The sequence below is a fragment of the Pleurodeles waltl genome, chromosome 3_1 (genome assembly GCF_031143425.1).
Source record: "Pleurodeles waltl isolate 20211129_DDA chromosome 3_1, aPleWal1.hap1.20221129, whole genome shotgun sequence".
Taxonomy (NCBI): domain Eukaryota; kingdom Metazoa; phylum Chordata; class Amphibia; order Caudata; family Salamandridae; genus Pleurodeles; species Pleurodeles waltl.
In genome coordinates, this window is record NC_090440.1 from 1,711,118,653 (window position 1) to 1,711,137,373 (window position 18,721).

The 18,721-nt window shown below is 41.3% G+C and overlaps 1 protein-coding gene across 7 annotated transcripts in view; it reads left to right on the forward strand.

Annotated features, from left to right (window-relative positions):
• Positions 1-18,721, forward strand: part of MLPH (melanophilin) — a 368,118-nt gene that overhangs the window by 302,307 nt on the left and 47,090 nt on the right. For all 7 annotated transcript variants that reach the window (XM_069225566.1, XM_069225571.1, XM_069225568.1 and 4 more), the window contains 4 exons: positions 8,258-8,413; positions 10,562-10,654; positions 11,402-11,509; positions 14,334-14,391. In XM_069225566.1, the coding sequence (XP_069081667.1) occupies positions 8,258-8,413; positions 10,562-10,654; positions 11,402-11,509; positions 14,334-14,391 (415 nt within the window). The remainder of the gene's footprint in view (positions 1-8,257; positions 8,414-10,561; positions 10,655-11,401; positions 11,510-14,333; positions 14,392-18,721) is intronic.

An 18,721-nucleotide genomic window follows, 5' to 3' on the forward strand; every position in this document is an offset into this window, starting at 1 on the left:
TTAAGCACCTGTTGTTCTTTCTTGTTGCATTATTTTCTGACTAATATAATGTGTGACAATAAGTGGGACTCCACGCCCTAGTGACTGATGGAGCCTTGTCCTGACAATTGCAGGGTAAGACACGCTGTACATAAAGGTTTTAAAGTTAGAACTGTGTTTTCACTCATTTAGCTTGACACCACTTTGTGATGTGTTACACGATTTCTGGTGGTTTTCAGTTCCACAGGAAGTGTCTTTGACTCAGAACGTAGGGGTGTAATCTTAATTAATTAGATTTATTTTTCCTTTCTGCTGATACATGACCCTAGGAAATGCCTGGAGGACCAGGTAGAAATTAGTCTTACCTAGTTGCATGTGTGATAACACAACATGTAACATACAGTGGGAAACACGACTTAGACTTTTTGCCCTGCCGAAGGCCACAGGACTTCATGGAGAAAAAATCTTTTCCCAAGAGAGTACTTGTGAAAAGGCCAAAACATGTTGACATTCGTATAAAGCAGTGATTATGGGGTACTGGTTCATTGAGACCAGTGTCACACCATGGGCTTGTTTTTATCCCCACCTCATGCCGTCACAAATAAAGTATTATCTTTAGACAGGCACTAAGGTATTTTAAGTATCTTCTTCAACCCTGGTTCTCACTGACTAGAACACAAATTATTGTGATCTCCCTGTCCCAGAAGGAGCAGGTTCTCCTGTGGGGCTACGGTTGAGACCGCCTAAACCAGTACCATCTTGGTTTGGCGGGTTGGACTGGCCAAATGATGAAGCATGCCACTATTAGGTGGGTGAGGCCTTTCCATCCATAAAAGAACATTTTTTTCATTGGAGACCGTACGCAAGGGTGAAAAACTAGCAGTGATATTAGATTTGGTAAATATGAATCAACTCCACTTTGTGATACAGTAAGCATTGGTTGGGGGTTAATGGATTTGTGGGATTACTCCTCTCTCTCTCTATAGTGTATATATCTTCAAACCAGAGGCAGTTTTTACTGCAAGGCAAAACTCTCAAGAGCATTTCCTTCATTTTCACTACCTTTAATGTTAATTCTTTATTCTGCCAATAAAGTTGGACAGCATATAGCGGCTGTTGAACCCCAGGGCGACTTTAGATATGAGGGCCTTGTCATTGGCTAACATAGATATAAGAATCTTTATTCCCATATACGGACATGAAGCCCGTTATAATATAATTGAGAAATATTTGAACTAGAATAGGTGCTAGAACATGTACTCAGTGGGCATCTGAGACACTTAGTATTTTTCTGCTAGGGCACCAGAAACCTTGTAGTGCATCCAGACATACTTTGCCACAAGCAACTGAGCCACATGGGATAACAGAGTGGGTTTGTGTCCTTCCTTTCGTCGGATGCTCCTTATATGCTGTGAAATGCATTCTGTCAGTAAATCAAGAAACCCTACAGGGCACCTCTGCTTAATCTCACATACTTCATATCTAAAAGGAAAAGATGGAAGGTTTGGTCAGTGTTCCTAATTGGACTCTGTAATACAGAGATCAAAGCAATGGGCATCACCCAATATTCCTTTCTTTCTAATAAAAGCCTGTCATCTGTTTTTGCAAGGCAATATATCAATGATATCAGTCATCCAATTTCCCTGTCCCCACGCTTACTTTTCTAATAGGAACAATTACTGCTCCTTTCCAGTTGGAAGAGACAACTAAATTTGTAAACCTGAAGTTGCAATGGTCTTAGATGTTGTAAAGGTAACCCCCTCCACAAGTATTTTATAAATTACAAATGCTTTGTCTTTATTTTGGTAATTTACCTCCCTAATCGCCTGCGATACACATATTATTTCTGTGTTTAGACTCCCAGTCACTTTCCTTATTGCTAATACTAATTAACAGCTACAGTAATGGATGAATTAATTGTTTCCTCTCCGTAGTTCCGTCAATATCTTTTAAGGTGTTCTCTTTCCCAAGTCTGCTGTCGGAGAACTCAATTTGTGTCCTGCCTATGCATGAATACTACACAAATAGTTTAAACTGGAAGAGGCACACTTAAACATATCTTGAGTAAATGTGCAATTAAGAGCAAAATTGGATCAAACGCAGTCTTTTCATGAAAGCTAATGTTCAGTTACGTTGAATTTTTCATGGAGCTTTCTATATTCAAAATTAAGTTTGATGTAACATACAAAACATCATGTCTTTCATTTCACCACACTGGAGCTTCTTCCGGGCAGTCCTGGAATGTAAGTCATCTTCTTGTTTTGAAGCCACAAAATACTATTAGGTTGTACAGTTTCTCCTTCCATATTTGGAGCCAAATGCACATGTAATAAGACGTCCCCACCATCTCGCCATGTGCATCTAATTACATGTGCATTTGGCTCCAAAGACCGAAAGAAAAAGTACATCAAAATAGCACATGCTCTGCATACTCCTGCCATCTAGTGTTGTGTCTAAATGTCTGGAACTTGTTCAAAGAGGTTTGAGTCACAAGGCTTATTGTTAATCCACCCTTGGGCCACAATCCACCAGCACACTGACACCACCTCAGGCTGGTTTCTTCTGCCACCAGGCTTGGATGTTCAGAAATGGTACTCCAGAAACAATGTGTTTCTTGGCACTTTTCTCAGTTCTTTCTACTCGCCGCTCAAACCCACAATAAAACAACAATTTGGCTTTGCAGAGAGATTTCACCAATTACAACAGACCTGTGATCTGAAATGTCACTGACCTGTAGCATCAACAGATCCCACTGTCAGACCTTAGTCCTTGATGATTTTTTAGTCTTTTTAGTCATCTGCCTTAGGTTTAACACCAAATATCCCTGGAATGACCATCATAGTGTTGAGCTTATTGCAAATGCAGTGATAAGCATGATTGGAGATGCTGGACATCTTCAGGGCCATAGACCTGCCTGGTGATGAGCCCTTCATCGTTCCAGTAGGCCAAGGAGGAGAGAGTCAAGAGGGTATCTTCTCTGTGGCTTCCACCGCAGAAATAGTCTAAAGATACAGACCAAAGACCAGGTTGCCCTCCCACCCCTCAACAGCACCACCGACACCATAAGGTGAGTCTTGAGGCCCAAAACACCTTTCACAGAGCCAGAACACTGCTTCTTGGGTCCAGTGGGCTTTGTGCCACAAGTCAAGCTGAAAACAACAGAACCCTTCAGGTTTGGCTGTTCTGAATGGGGTGCCCCAGACTCAACAGACTAGGTTGACACCAGCAAAAACCCAATCTAAGTGCATCGAACCGTGTCACGCTTTGTTGGCAACCCCAACCTCAAAGCCTCAAGAGTCTGTACTCTTGAGATGAAATCAACACTGAAATCCTCTCCACCACCAGCACTGTGGCCAATGGCAAAGCCACACACAACACTGAGATCGGACACCATTGACGTGTTGGTCATTGAAAACATGTCTTTAGTCCTCAATGCAAGGCAAAAGAAGCTGTTTATACATAGAGAAATGGGCACGACTCTTGCTAAGTCTCCAGGACTTATCCAGTTCCCAAGGAAATGCAAGCTGTCTTTCAAAGACAAACCAGGCCCAGCCCCTCAAGACCACATACCCCAAAACCTGTCATGGACTTAGCCACTAGCTCACCACTATTCCTACTGTTACCTGCAACACCACCACCAGTACCACCACTATCCCCACACATCTCTCCCCCGACCCGCAAGACACTGACTCAGATCTTTGCAGCCCTTATTGCCTTCAGGATCCCTATGATGAATCTTGCAGGCCCCGGGAGGGAGAAGACCCATGGGAGTATTACATAGTTGACTTAATAGAGGATCCCTACCTTGAAACCTACCCTGCCAAGTCATCAACACCAGACAATACTATTACCTACCTAATGGTAATACTACAGGCCACCCAACACCATCAACTTAAAATACTCATAGTGCAGGCTAGATGAGGATGACTTCTTGGTCAATACCCTTTCCAAAACAGAACAGACCGTGCACTACCTCTGCATGCTAAAGAGAATGCTTATGTCAGCAACAGAAATCTTTACAGGGCCCATAAAGACATAACTGGTTATGTCGAGGGTCAAAAAAGTAAAAACCAGTCCCCAATTACCCAGTGTACATCTGTGGGCAGGTCAACCCTGACTCTTTAGTTGTTCATACTAACTCTAAGAGGATGTCTGCAGAAGCAACACCTGCCACCTGATAAACAGTCCAAGCTCACAGATGAAGAAGGGTAGTGTGTAGCACTTGGAGCAGCCACCTGTTGGCGTATTGCCAATACTCTGGGCCTCCCTTCTCAGTATGACTGGTAGCACTTGGTGAAAATGGAGGAGCTGGTGGTGCACCTCCTGGAGTCTTACAAGAAAATGGCCAGGAACTAGCTGCTGAGGGCAAAACTATCAGCAGTGCCAATATCAGATGTACCCTTGACTCAGTGAATACTGCTGCTAGAGGGATTAACATCAGCATCCTCCTCCAAAGGCTTGCCTGGCTCAGGGTATCTGGGTTTTGACCCGAGATGCAATACAACCTCTTGAATGCCTTTTTTGATGGCAAGCATCTGTCCAGCACCATGGTGGACTAGATACTTAGAAAAGAAAAGAGTATACCAACATTGCACAGTTTATGGGTGCCCCTGCATTCCTCAATTCCCAAAATTGCCTTTCACAGGCATCAAACCAAGGGTGGTAATAAATTGCAGTCTCCAGCCAGAGATCTCTGTACCAACAACAGCAGCAGCCCTTTCAGGACCCACAGCAAGCCAAAATCTTCCACTGGTGGATCAACAAAGGAAATGGCCCAGATATAGGCAGAGGAGACTCCACAAGTGGCACCTTCACAAGAAAACCGTGAATCCCAATTCCTCCCTCCATCACATCATACCTGTCAGGGGAAGACTGAGATAGTTATTCCCTCAGTGGAAAGACATAACCTCAAAACGCTGGATGGTCTCCATTGTGCGAAAAGGGTACTGCCTTGAGTCCCACACCATCCCACCTGTTCACAAAGTGCCTAGCAGCAGTAGTAGTATGTATCAGTACAGAAATAACATGCATGTCTTCCCATACATGGATGACTGGCTGATCAAGAGCAGCACTAAGCTTCAATTCGTAGCACACACTCAAACAGCAGCGACCCCCACTTCACAGGCTAGGATTCACCATTGGTATAAAAAAAGTTGCACTTTCAACCCCAGCATGTCAATCCTATTGTGGGTTCTAATCTAAACGTGGTCACAAGGAAAGCATATTCCAAAGGCCAGAAGGCGATGGTATTCCAACAGCTTCTGCCTCTTTTTCAGACACACCATCCCTCACTACTCAAACTGGCACCTGAATTCCTAGAGGGAACCTCCAGAGGAATGCTTGCTTATTATGTGAGAGATGCGACAACCCCCCACTTGTGCCTGTTATGCAGTTAAGTGTAAAGGTTAATTCACTACTGTATCTATAAACAGTTAGAATCATTGAAGGTGTCTCTGCAGGTGATTGACTGTTATATCCTGCACCTATACAGTCCAGACTTTTCCTACACTTCCATATGCTTACACTTATCTGCAGTTGCAAAGTACTTACAATATAAACCACACACATCTCCTGTCAAGGTTCCAGTCATTCAGGCCATCATGGAGAATCTTATTAGGGAAATGCCTCTGAAAATGCACCCTGCACCTGTGTGGAACCTGAAGGTGGTTCTCACATGACCCATGGGCCCTCCCTTTGAGCCCCTACATTCATGTGACATACACTTCTTGCCTTGGAAGGTGGCTTCCTGCTTACAATCACCTCCCTTAGAGACATTATAGGGCTTAAGGATCTATTAGTATGAGAACCATTCATCCAGGTTTGGAAAGATAAGATAGTTCTCTGTGGAAAGCCCAAATTTCTGTCCAAGGTAGTTTCAACTTTTCACATCAACCAAACCATTGAGCTGCCCATCATATTCCCAGAACCAGACTCTGTAGCACAAAGGGCCCTACTTGTGTATTATCTGGGTAGAACTAGGTGTTTTATGAAGTCCAGTCAAATTTTTGTAGCCTTCGTCAAACTCCACATTATGCCATCTCTAATGCTGGCATTGTCAGATGGATAGTTAACTGTGCCCAGATGTACTGTGCTAAGGCCAAAAGCTCACTCCCTCTGCCGGCTAGTGCCCACTCTACACGCAAGAATGGGCCCACTCCAGCCTTCAACATATGTCTGCAATGCTGCTTCTTGGCCAATGCCTTACTCCTTCACCAAGCATTTTTTCGTAGACATTCTAGCCCGTCAGCCAGTTTTAATTGGCAAATGTGTCCTTAGAACTCTCTTCTACACATCACATCTTCTGCTCGCTAACCACCGCTTTGGAGTGGGACTGCTTTATAGTCTATGCAGAGCATGTTTATCTATATCCACACATGCCACCTGTATGTAGCTTGCAATGCTGTAGATTCACATGTACTCACCCTCCTCCCTACAAGCGAGCAATGTTCATGGATGTTTCTATATCCTTTTTACTTCCTTTAATATGCATATCACACTCTGTGTTGGACACTGCTCTCCACTCACACTATTTGGCCGCTTAGCAGAAAACAATTTGAGGTGGGGTCAGTGTGCAGTTGTATTGTGGACCAAATGAGGAGTCATAACAGGTTGTGAAACAAACTTCTTAAAGAAACACAAGTTGTAAACAGCCAGGCCCAACAGTAGATGGGAGGAGTATTCACGGCATGTGAATCCATAACACTACACAAAACAAACAGATGGTTACAAGGAATGTGAGATTTTCCATTCCTCGAATGTCCTGAAGACATTAAAGGCGGTGGAACGAAAAGCATTGGCAGATGTTTTGTATATTACCTCGAAATTAATTTTGAATACAGACCTCAAACAAAATTTAGCATAACTGGACATTCGTTTTCATGAAAACACTGTGCCTGAGCTTATTTTGCTGTTCATAACACATTTACTCACTGTATGTGTGGGTGTGCCTCTCCCAGTGGAAACTTTCCTTATTGCCACTAAGATTAGCAAAAGACTCATAGCCTCCTACCAACTGTTTTCTGATGTGGGTGCTTCTATAGTTCTAAGCCTATTGATTCAGTGTTCCAAAAGTCCTATTTTAATATGCACTGCTCCATACAAGGCTTTGCAGTTGTTTTTTGTTTGCATTACTTTTTTTGTCCAACCTCTTGTTTGTATTTGATTCTTAATGTAGGTAGATTAGATTGCTCTGTTGGTTTCTCTGATCTAAGTACATATTGACAATTTACCTTTCTACAGCTTTGGTCAAATCACGATATTGAACCATTGGCTCTGATTCTTTTCCTTGAATCAGTTTAGTCAGGACCAAACCTGCAATATATATTATTTTGAGGTGGACTTCAAACACTGAGTTTTATTAATTGATTTCATAACTCAGACGTATTAATGACAGAGATGCCATTGACAATAATTGAAGCAACTGAAATGGGCCACCAAGTCCCCTATCCGTATAGTTAAAGACAACTGCATCTAGAACAACAGTGGACCTCCCACACTCCTAGCCCTGGTGTCACTGCGCCTGCTGCACTAACAATAGGTATGCAGATTCTAGGTGAGACTTAAATATCTAAAAAAGGCCAAGAGGTGACACCATGATTAATTTGAGACAGTGAATTTGACTGAACCACTGTAATCGTTTTTAGTGGCAGTTGGCAAGTACTTAGAGTGGGGGGGCAGAAAATGGGTGGTGGGTGGGTGAATGCGTGCAAGGTGAGTGGCGACAGTAAATAAAAAAAGAAATAGACACTTACCTTGCTTGCTGCACAACATCCTCTCTCTGGTCTGGGTTGTGCTCTGTCTCCTCCAGGCTCCAGCAAATGCTCCTAACCAATCCTGGCACTGCTTTCATGCTGGTACCAAAGATGTACCTTGACTATTTAGAGGATGGCAATAATATGTAATATGTAATATATATCTCAAAAAGATTGATCATTTATTTTATTTGTAACAAATGATGAGACCTTGCAGTATCAACATGGACTTGACACACATACAACCAGATGTGACCAAATGAACAAATATACACATTAATTAAATAAAAAATAAATCACTGATTATTTATTTAATAAATGCCTTTAACGTGCCCTTAACTGGAAGACTGCTTCTTAAGTTCTTATTTTTCTTTTTTCTGGCACATTGTAGGTGTATCATCCTAGCTGTTATCCATTAATTCAACTTCAGATGGGGTTATTGCTCCAAAATATCCAATAATTCAGCCGTTGCTCCTCTGCCCAGTTTTGGGGCTCAAAGCTAAATCCTGCTGTGCCCTTGTTTCTAGGTGTACCTGACCGCTGGAAAGACATTTGGCCTGGAAAGAAGGCTCCAGAGCCTGGAGGAGAAAGCACAGCAGAGCGGCACCACTGACTCGGAGCTTTCAGAGCTGGAAATTGGGATTGCATCTTCTGCTGCCATAGTACAGCAGACAGAGAGTGAGGTAAGGTGTGGTGGATAGTCCTGCTGTACAATCATGTGCTCTTTCTAAAGAAATATGTCAAACAGGTATGGTAATCACTGCTGACACATGGAAGTGTGTTGTATACGTTCAGCTTCCTGGCATATACTACCCCAGTATTTTATTGTTAATGGAGAGGTGTTAGTAGGAATTACTAACATTGATGGCTTGCTGTCAATGCAATCATCGAACAAGCACTGCCGCATGATGGTGTTCACCGAATCTAGGGCAAAAACCTATAACCAAAGGGAACTTGGGTTCTGCCCCCTCGCCTCGCTGGCTCGAAGGAAATGCATTTATTGCCTGCATCCCGATCTTGAATGCAGGCAGCAATGAGATATTTTCATCCTGCCAGTATCGCGTGTTACCATTCTGTGTGAGATACGCCCTCATGCAGAAAAGTTACTTGAAATACCATTGAAACGTATTTTGAGCAATATACATAATTTCAATGAAAATACGTGTTTCACTGAACTGGTTGCAACAGGCACCCATTCCCTCACTCCTCAGAGACCCCAACAAGTGTATGTTGTTAACATCATGATGATGTCTTTAAGAATCAGAAACTTGATATAAGTACTTACAAACACAGAAAACTCAATAGACATGTTTATATGAATCAGAAAACTCGAGATTAACATGCATACTAACGTGAGAATCAATATAGAATAAATGTAAGGACAGGAACCCCTGACTAGTGCTACATTACTTTAAATATAAATGTTTGTACGAACATGAAGCACAATCTAAATGTTAATGCCAAGAAACACAATTTAAATGTTAATGATAATTATCATTAACTTTAATAAGAAAACTTCATATAAGTGTCTATACAGTTGTATAGCAATAGTGAGCAATATGCTATAGGAGCAGAAATGTTAGGGGCTGATTTACAAAGTTATTTATGAGTATGTGAAACAGTTAATAAGGAGTACTACTCCACTTGTTCATTAACGCCTTCGTGCACCAGTCCCAAAATGTCCAACCCTCTAGTAGTCCATTGCTATCTATTTATAATAATTGTGTATGAATATTCCCATTGTATTCCCATTTCAGAGGTTTGGGGCAGTTTTCAAAGACATTTGCAATTATATGAAGTAATACTGCAAGAGTACAACTTTACAAACTCAAATGTTTTTGTGAATCGGCCCCAATCAGCTTGCAATAATTGGAAATTCATTATATGCATTTATAGTTTAAAAAAACAAGACATTCGAGTTATATATTTATAAGAACAAACATTGTAGATAATGGATACTTAATTATTGTTTATAAGAGGAGGAAAAACGATATAGATGTTTACAGCAACATGACAATTATACGAATATTTATACTTTACATATATATGTTTTACATCGTGGGAACTCAAAAACACTGTACAAACTTAGAGAGTCACTATTAATGTGTTTCAATAGGTTGGTATAGATACTTACAAGGAAAGGGAAATCTACAAATACGGTTATGAGAGCAGCACATTGATTGTGAGCTTTAAAAAACACAACATATATTTTAAGAGAAGCTGGAATCTCAATATATATTAAAATACATATTCGGAAACTCAACACCAAAGTTCATTGTAACAGGGAATTGGCTATTAACTTATCAAAACAGGACGAGTAGTCACTTTGAGCATCCAGCATGGTCAACCCACGGCATGCTACAGTAAGAGCTAAGCAGCAGATAGCATTATAGAATTTAGTTCTCTGGATAATGTCAATACTTACACACTAGAATACAGTATAGTTCCCCTGGTACTCAGAAACAGTAGCCAGATGTTGACAAACCTGTTCTCAGTGGTCAGATACTCTTAACGCATATTGGATATGTCGTCTCTGCTCCTTAAATTCAGGCAGTGCATGTGCCAGATACCCCAACTGACATTTATAGGGAAAATCTCACACTTTTCAGGTCATTCTCAAATGCCTCTACAGACTTAAATGCCCTCTTGCATGATAATCAGTAACAGCTTTCTTAAAAACTCTCTGATCTCTCTGTAGATCATGCACCACGATTGTACCCTTTTCTGAGTAATCACAGTAGGTCCTATCTGTCTCATTGCCAATATGCCTATACCTCTCTGTTCTGTGCCCTCCATGAATACTGTTCCCTTGATTTGTTTTTGGCTTCCAGGTTTCTGACATTGAGTCTCGGATTGCGGCTTTGAGTGCAGCTGGCATGACTGTCTCACCTGCAGACAAACCCAAGAGGCGGTCCACCACACAGGTAAATGCTTCAGACCAGTGTCAGGCCTTATGGGTGCGGTGTCCTCCATGCACTCTTGCTGAGTTAGATGTTTCTTACTGTAGTCATCTGTCGGATATCAGAGTGCAGCAGATGTAAGGTAGTGCTCTGGGTAACCATCTGTGTGATCTCATCACAAAGTCCTAGAGTATCAAATATAGGTATTCCCTTCAGTGGATGGTTCCCTTCAAGGATGCAGTTCTTAAAGCTTATACATGCCCCAATGTGGGAGAAAACATCAGCCAATATGTTAAATTCTGAAAGTTCCTGCCGTACCTTGATGCAGAAAACAGTACTCTCCATTGGGTTAAACACAAGATAATGCACAATTCCTGTAAATGTAATGATGCAGAAGTTAACTTAAGCCAATGTCTTTGAGTTCATAAACAGTGGCTGTGTACTAAGCTGTAGCCGAAACCGGATTTAGTATAGATTTATTGCAACTGCTGCAGGAACCCAGGGTTGTCCAGCATAACTTTTGCTTCTTCTCATATATGCTTCCCTCAGTAGAATTTCATGTGCTAACTACAAGGTCTATTATGTTTAGTGCACATGATGCAGAAGCCAAAAGGCTTGGGTGTGCTTGGACAAGATATGTGCAGGTCTAGGATTGCCTTCAGGATCTCACATTTCCACATCTCTCTTCTGCTGGGATTCTGGTCCAGGAGGAAATCTAACCATTGCACCATTGTTCAACCTGTTTGTCTTTTTACCTCTCTGTTTCATTAGACATCAATCCCTTCCAGCCCCTCGACCGCAAATGCTGTTCCATCCCCAGGATCAAGACAGCACGAACCTCTGGAAATTCCAAACCTACCTTCAACTGAAGAGGTCAAGGCAAGTATAAGAAATCACCCCAGAGAAAACTAGTTACGTTTCCTGACTACAGCATCCTCACTATCTCCTTCTATGAAGGGATAGCTTTTACACAAAGATATTTGCCCTTAGGACTCTGTTGTCCTGCGTTGCTCCAGTTGTCAAGAGTCTTTTCTACATAAACAGTTAACTCACTACTGAAGCCCTTGGTTTTGTGGCCCAGCGTGCAATAGTAAGTAAAAAGTGTGAATTCGCAAATTAAATTCTCTTTCAGATATGAGCTATCCCTGTCACTGAGGTATATGACTGATGTAGCTTTTTCTCTGACATTTTGGGCGTTTGACAATCTTTTCACCATTGTACAAATGATTTTTATCCATCTCACACAAAAAAGTATGTGCATGCATACATGTGTGTGGGTATGAATGCACATGTGTGTCAACTTGTGCATATGTGTGCTTCCACATGTGTGTGTGTGTGTGCATGCACATATACCTTTATTCACAGGTGAATATATGCGAAAGCATGTGCATGGATACTTATGTAGGTATGTAGGGACATGTGTGCATGCCAGTGTAGACGTACACGTGTGTGTGTGTTTTTGCACTTGTAGGCTTTCAAGATTGTCCATTTCCGTTCCAGTTTAATTAACAAAAGATACTGCTGACGGTATAATTTAGACTGCCGTGCTAAAACCAGGTCCTCTACACCATTGTGAAAGTAACGTTTCACACTCAAGAGATGCAGTATTACCTCTTGTTTTTCCATGCTTCAACGTGATATTACTGCATTCTTTAATGCGGTTTTGGCACATTCATCAACATCCACTGAACAGGTAGGCATGGTACAATAAAGCTGATTACCCCACATTCCCGCTACTGCTAACTCTTCCCAGATCAGGGCGACAGACACTGTAGACCTGATTTAAGAAAACATTTTCACTGCACATTGTTACCACGTACATTTGTGCTGAATAGTCAGTAGCTACCTTCAAAAAGGCTTTGCGAACTCCAGATTCACTGCTCTTTCTTTCCGTTATGTGTGACAGTCACTTCGTTGCCCTAAACCATTGTTAGGGCTTATTCACAAACTGCATTTTGTACTATGTAAAGTTGCACTACAGTAATATTACTCATATTCTACAAAATGCTGTTCACAAACCTCTGCCTCCCTTATCATTTTGGTCTGTAGTGGAGATTTCCGCACACTTAGGTGTACATCCTAGTAGTAAATGTGGAAGGGGCAGAGGGGAGTTGCTGGAAAATGGGGAATACATACTTCTAAATTGTAGAGGTTTAGGGAATTTTAAAGAGGGGTTTAGGGAGGGACCTACTAATACAAACGTGCACCAACATAGAAGACAGGCCATTGCTATCATCAAACTACACTTAAGAAGTACTGTGTACTGTCGGACCAGTACCACAGTGAGGAAATGGCTGAAAGGAGAAAAAACTCCCTCGGCCAATCAGAAGGCCATATTTTTTTCACACCTCACCCATCTCCTCCTACAAGCCACAAATGTGTATTCTTCCTGCTCTCCTTAGTAAATGAGGTGACACAGCGGCCTATCTATCAGTGGTGTACCTGGTGCAATGGCATAGGGCCCAGGTTTGTAAGGGATGCCTTGTGCTGCAGTTATGACTGCTTTTTACTACAAAACCAGAGATTATGGGAACCCATTTCCCTCCTTACATTAGGGCCCCTGCAGCAAACATTTGTCAAAAAAGAATGCATTTTACTTACAGATTAAAACAATGGGGGGAGGGGTTAGAACATACAAATTCATTCAATCCGAAGCAGAATACATTTTAGAGAAACTATTGCAATGGGTTTCGTGCCTGAAGCCCATCCACCCCTACTGTGAAATAATCAGCTCCATCAAGCGCTAGTCTCCCTGTCATGGTGCAATAATGACCTAAATAAGAGAGTGCAGTGTATTGTTCACCCCATTAGTCCCTATATACCTCATTAAGTTGTGATCACATCAGGGAGCAGTGCGGATCAGGCAGTAGCTTTCCTGGTTGTCTCTTCCACACCATTAAGCTGCATGCCCTCCAACGTCAAATGATAACCTCCGGGCAGCAGCCCATCCCCATCAGTCAAGCTGTACTCTCCCTATCCAGTACTAGAACCACCCAGCAATGCCCCTACAAGCAAGTATGCACCCAGCTAGCTTTGAATAAACCTTTTGGGCACCACCAGCGCTTACAGAGTGAAGCTCAGATGCAGGGAAATGCCTTCTCCAGTTAACTCACAGGATTGCTGAGGGGCCTCCTGGTGAAAAAACCCTTTCTTCACTCATTCATTCATTATTTTTTTTATGCCTATCAGCAGACCAAAGAATCTCTTCTTTATCGTGCCCTAAACTGGTCAGGTTCTAGGCAATAACTGAGTTCAAGGTAGTCAACTGGCAGTTACATTCACATTCTTTCCTTGCACACGAGTCAACACCTTTACAGCAGCCAAATGTAAGTCATTGAGGCAAGTACCCTTTTCACTTTTCATTCTACTCTGCTATTGCCTTTTACATAATGAGTCCGTCTAAAAATTTTAAGGAATGGAGCTATACATCAGCATCGTGGAGCTTTGTTCTTCAGTGAGCAAGAGTCCTTCCCTTGAGCTGGGAAAATACTTGAAATACTTCAATTCCTGTCTATTCTGACTGGATGATGTCATGGCTGCTGTTGATGGATGTACACTTTAGTGCAATTTAGTATGGAGCCCCCTTTCAATCTCCTTGGCTAGTTATTAGATGTTCTGCATAAGAATACAGAATGTATTAAGTGTTGAAGATTTGTGTGGCTCAAACTTACCCTTCTCTTGGATTTTCCTTTTGTTACTACAGGTGACCCCTATGCAGCAAGCCCTGCGAAAGAAATTCAACGTATCCTTGGGGATGTCAGGTAGGAGCACATGCTTGGTTTGTATGTATATGTACAAGGCTACGGTCAAAGCGCGTTGGTGAAGCCACTGTCATTAAATTTGCCAGGTGCACGCTGCACTTTGGTGTCCATGCTTCTCTTTAGTTTTAAGGAGATTTGAACATCATAGTTGGCCTGCCACCACCCTGCAGGGACCGCCGTGTCAGTGTGCCCGATTCTGGCTGGAACTTGGTGTTGTTTTATATATATATATATATATATATATATATATATATATATATATATATATATATATATGTGTGTGTTTGTGTTCAATGAAAAAAACAAAGGTTAAGGATAAGTTATAGTTAGGAAAACTTTAGTTTTTCTTTCTATGTAAATCCAATTTAAAATATACAAATATTAGAAATTCTAATGTTATACTTATGACTTAATTGTTTAATTTACAAAACACTTTCAATTAACTGCAAGCCACACACCTCAGTACACAGTCTTGTCACCTCACTTGCCACACTACAATAACTATAACTTGCCACTCTGTTATGCAGTGTGTACTCAGAAATGATGTCAAATCAAATGTCATAATTGCTGGTACAATTGCCATAGTCAAGTGAAGTAAAAAAGGCTGTATTTGATTTTACAAAGTAAAATCATGCAAGCAAATAAAAATAAAAACATGTGTCATGTATTACGTAGACAAAAAAACAATAGGAAAAAAGACACATTAATAAAAAACGTCATCATTCTGAAAAGCAGTTCACTAACAGACATTAGAATGTTACCAACTCCCAATGATGGAAAAAATCGGATGTGTAATCAGAATATTAGCGACTAGCACTAAAGACCCCAGACGAATATCGCACCACATGCAAACAAATTTTGGGTGTTGCTAAGAGCTGTAGGTACAGGAGAGCGGTTCTGGCCTGTCTGAATTCCAAAGTTAAAAAAAAAGGTCTTAACAATTTATGGAGCAAGTTCTTTAAAATAGGGAAATAAGTACATTGTGCAAGGTGTCGCCTGGTCGCAAGCACAAGGTGATAAGTCACCATTCGTAAACCAAGAGCAATTGAGAAAAAGCAGCTGGCTTTAAGTAGGTTAATAAACGCTGCTGATGATCATTAATTTCAAAGAGGAGATATGGTTCAATCCCTGGGACAGTTTTAACCATCCCAAAATGACAGTATAACTGTTTTGCTAAAGCAGTAGCTTCTGTTCTGGCTGCCATCCTACTATGGAAGGTCTGCCATAACCACACTACATCCTGTTTTCTAATACCTTCAGGGTCTAAGAAAAGTTCAGGCCTCCCAAGAGTGCTAAAGTTTTCTTTCACATACCTCAACTAAGGTATTTTGGATATGATGTCTAATTTCAGGCAATCCCCTATGACTACCTATGACTAGCCTATTAAGGCTAAGTTCCTCCTTCAGTCCTATCGCACACCACACTAAGATGGGCCGTAGATGGATAAAATCAGAAACATAGCTCAGCCCAAGCTCTTCATGTAAAATCTCAGAGGGCATATGCTGATTAACACCCAGGAGTCCCCTTAAAAATGTATTCTCCTCCACCATTATCAGAGCTGTATTCGCATAGCTCTAGATCTCACAACCAAACGTAGATATGGGGATACATAGGGCTTTGTAAACATCTAGCATCATTTTTAATGCCTTCTGACCTAAGCTGTCAGAAAAACCCCTAATGCTAGCACATGCCCTTTTGAGGCTACCAACATTTTTTTTTATTAGAGGGTGCCAGCTAAGACCTGAGTCAATTAAAATCCCCAGATAGATAAACATGTCCACCTTGCCTAAAACCTGTCCCACGAAAGTAGAACTCTTGGTATTTTTCAGACCGACAACCATGATATAAGACTTCTTAAAATTGGTAAGTAGGTCGAGAGAGCCCATAAAATCAATAAAAAGGTCTAGCATCCTTTGAAAGCTTTTAGCAGTTTGGGCCATCAGCAATGTATCATCTTCATATAAAATGGCAGGAAGGGGGGCTCTTGGCAGATCCAGTCCCTTATCTGTAAACACCCTTTCTAGACAGTTGATATCCATGATAAAAAGGAATCGTGCCAAGATACAACCCTGCCGCACACCCGTTTTCAGTTCAAAGTGCTTGGGGCATTCACCATTGCTACTGTATCTAACGGAACCCATCAGGCCATGATGAAGGTCTTTAAAAAGAAATGATCAAGGAATGATCTACTCCCATGGACCACAACTCAACCCAAAGCCTATGCTTATTGACCTTATCAAAGGCCGAGCTGAGGTCCATGAAGGCAAGATGTAGAGATCTGCTCTTAGCCCTGACATATTTAGTGAACAATTAAATGTAAGTTTAGATTCTGCTCCAATGTGCCCCTACCAGCCCTAAACCCATATTGTAGGTCAGAGGGAATATTCTGATCAGTGGTATCAATGCTATATTTTCACATGTTATAAGTAATGTGATATGCAAGGGTATGACCAATGCATGGAGAAGGGGTGAGTTATAGTTAAGAAAGTGTGGTGAGTGAGGTGACAGACTGTGTACAAAGGTGCGCAACTTGTAGTAAGGAATACAGGTTTCAAACAATATTGTATATTGCTGTTTCAATTACATCATTCACTTGATGCTCCGCGGAAACAAGGGGAGAAATGTCTTTAAAGTGGACCACTGATTGGGAGGGGGGATGAGCAGGAGTAAATTGAGCAGAACGCTATAAATTGTATGCATTTTAAGAATAATGTCATATTATATGAAAATATGGCATAACTATTCATAGCATTATTTGCACTTCTAAGTGACCCAGGTAACTCGTGCCAAGTGCGTTGTCATTAGTTCAATGGTTACAACTCTATGCATTATTAAAAGAGCACATTTGCACATTTTTGCTTATTTCGAAAATGCTACAACTTTAGGAACATATTAGACCTGACAGTCTTAAGGGGGTCTTTCGTCAACTTTGCCTGTCTCCCTCCATTTTTGTGATCTCATTTTTTCTGCTTTTAGAACTCTGCACATTTCACCACTGCTGACCAGTGCTAAAGTTTGTGTGTTCTCTCCCCTAAACATAGTAACATTGGCACATACCCAATTGGCATATTTACCTATAAGTCCATAGTAACGTGCACCAGGGCCTATAAATTAATTGCTACTAGTGGGCCTGCAGCACTGATTGTGCCACCCACTAAGTAGCCCCTTTACCATTATTACTTGTAAGTCACCCCTAAGGTAGGCCTTAGGTAACCCATTGGGCAGGGTGCTGTGTAAGTAAAAGGCAGGACATGTACTTATAAGTTTTACATGTTCTGGTAGTGGAAAATCTCAGAAGTCGTTTTTCACTGCTGTGAACCCTGCTCCTCTCATAGGCTAGCACTGGAAATTCTCTTATATACTTTTAAGTGATAATTTCTGATCTGAAAGGAGTAGCCTTGTCATGTTTGGTATGGTTGGAATGGTAGTGAGAAATCCTACTTACTGGTGAAGTTGGATGTTACATTGCTATTTTAGAAATGCCATTTTTATAGTAGGCATTTCTCTGCACTTATTGCTCTCTGTGCCTTACAGCCTGTCTCCAATTTACGCCTGGTATGTGCTGTTTGACAGCTCTCCTTGTGCATTCCACCTAGACAGCCAAATACATAGGACACTCATATGCATCTGCATTCATCTGCATAGTGATGGGTTGAGAAAAAAAAATTAAAGCAGCACCACACAGCCCCATACTTATTTGTTCTCATGTACCACCCAATTCCCCTGTTGCGCATATTGTCCATAAAAAGATTTTCATGCAAGGGGCATCGGATACTACCTTTCCTGATAACAACACATCAACAAGCACTCAAGTTGAAGCTCAATTCCCAGGTTCTAAAGCAGTATTTACAACATCAGGGGTGCCAAGACAGACTTTTTCACAAGACATGCTAAGCAAAATGTCAAAACTTTTCATTCAGGCACCCACATTCAGTGCCTGTGAGCAATCTCTGTGAATGATTTGGTTGGGATATCTATTTATGCCTTTTACCCGATACCACTGATACCATGTGTAGTAAGAAAATGCATTAGGCATCAATGGAACTAAATCTTACTGCCCCAAAATCGGCATGTCAACTCTGTTACCACTTCTGAAGATGTCTATTCATCACCACAAAAACTACTACCTTGTCCAAACCTTTTCATTTATTATCATAGCAGGTTCCAACATCTCAACTTCAAATTGTTTAATCTTGCAATTTGTAACCTAAAATCATTGACTATGGGTATGTAGAACTACCACAGGAGTGTCTGCAAATGTAGAATGAAACCAGAACGCCAACTATGCATGTATATATAGGGTCTAAATAGAAAAGTGTAGTGATGTGGG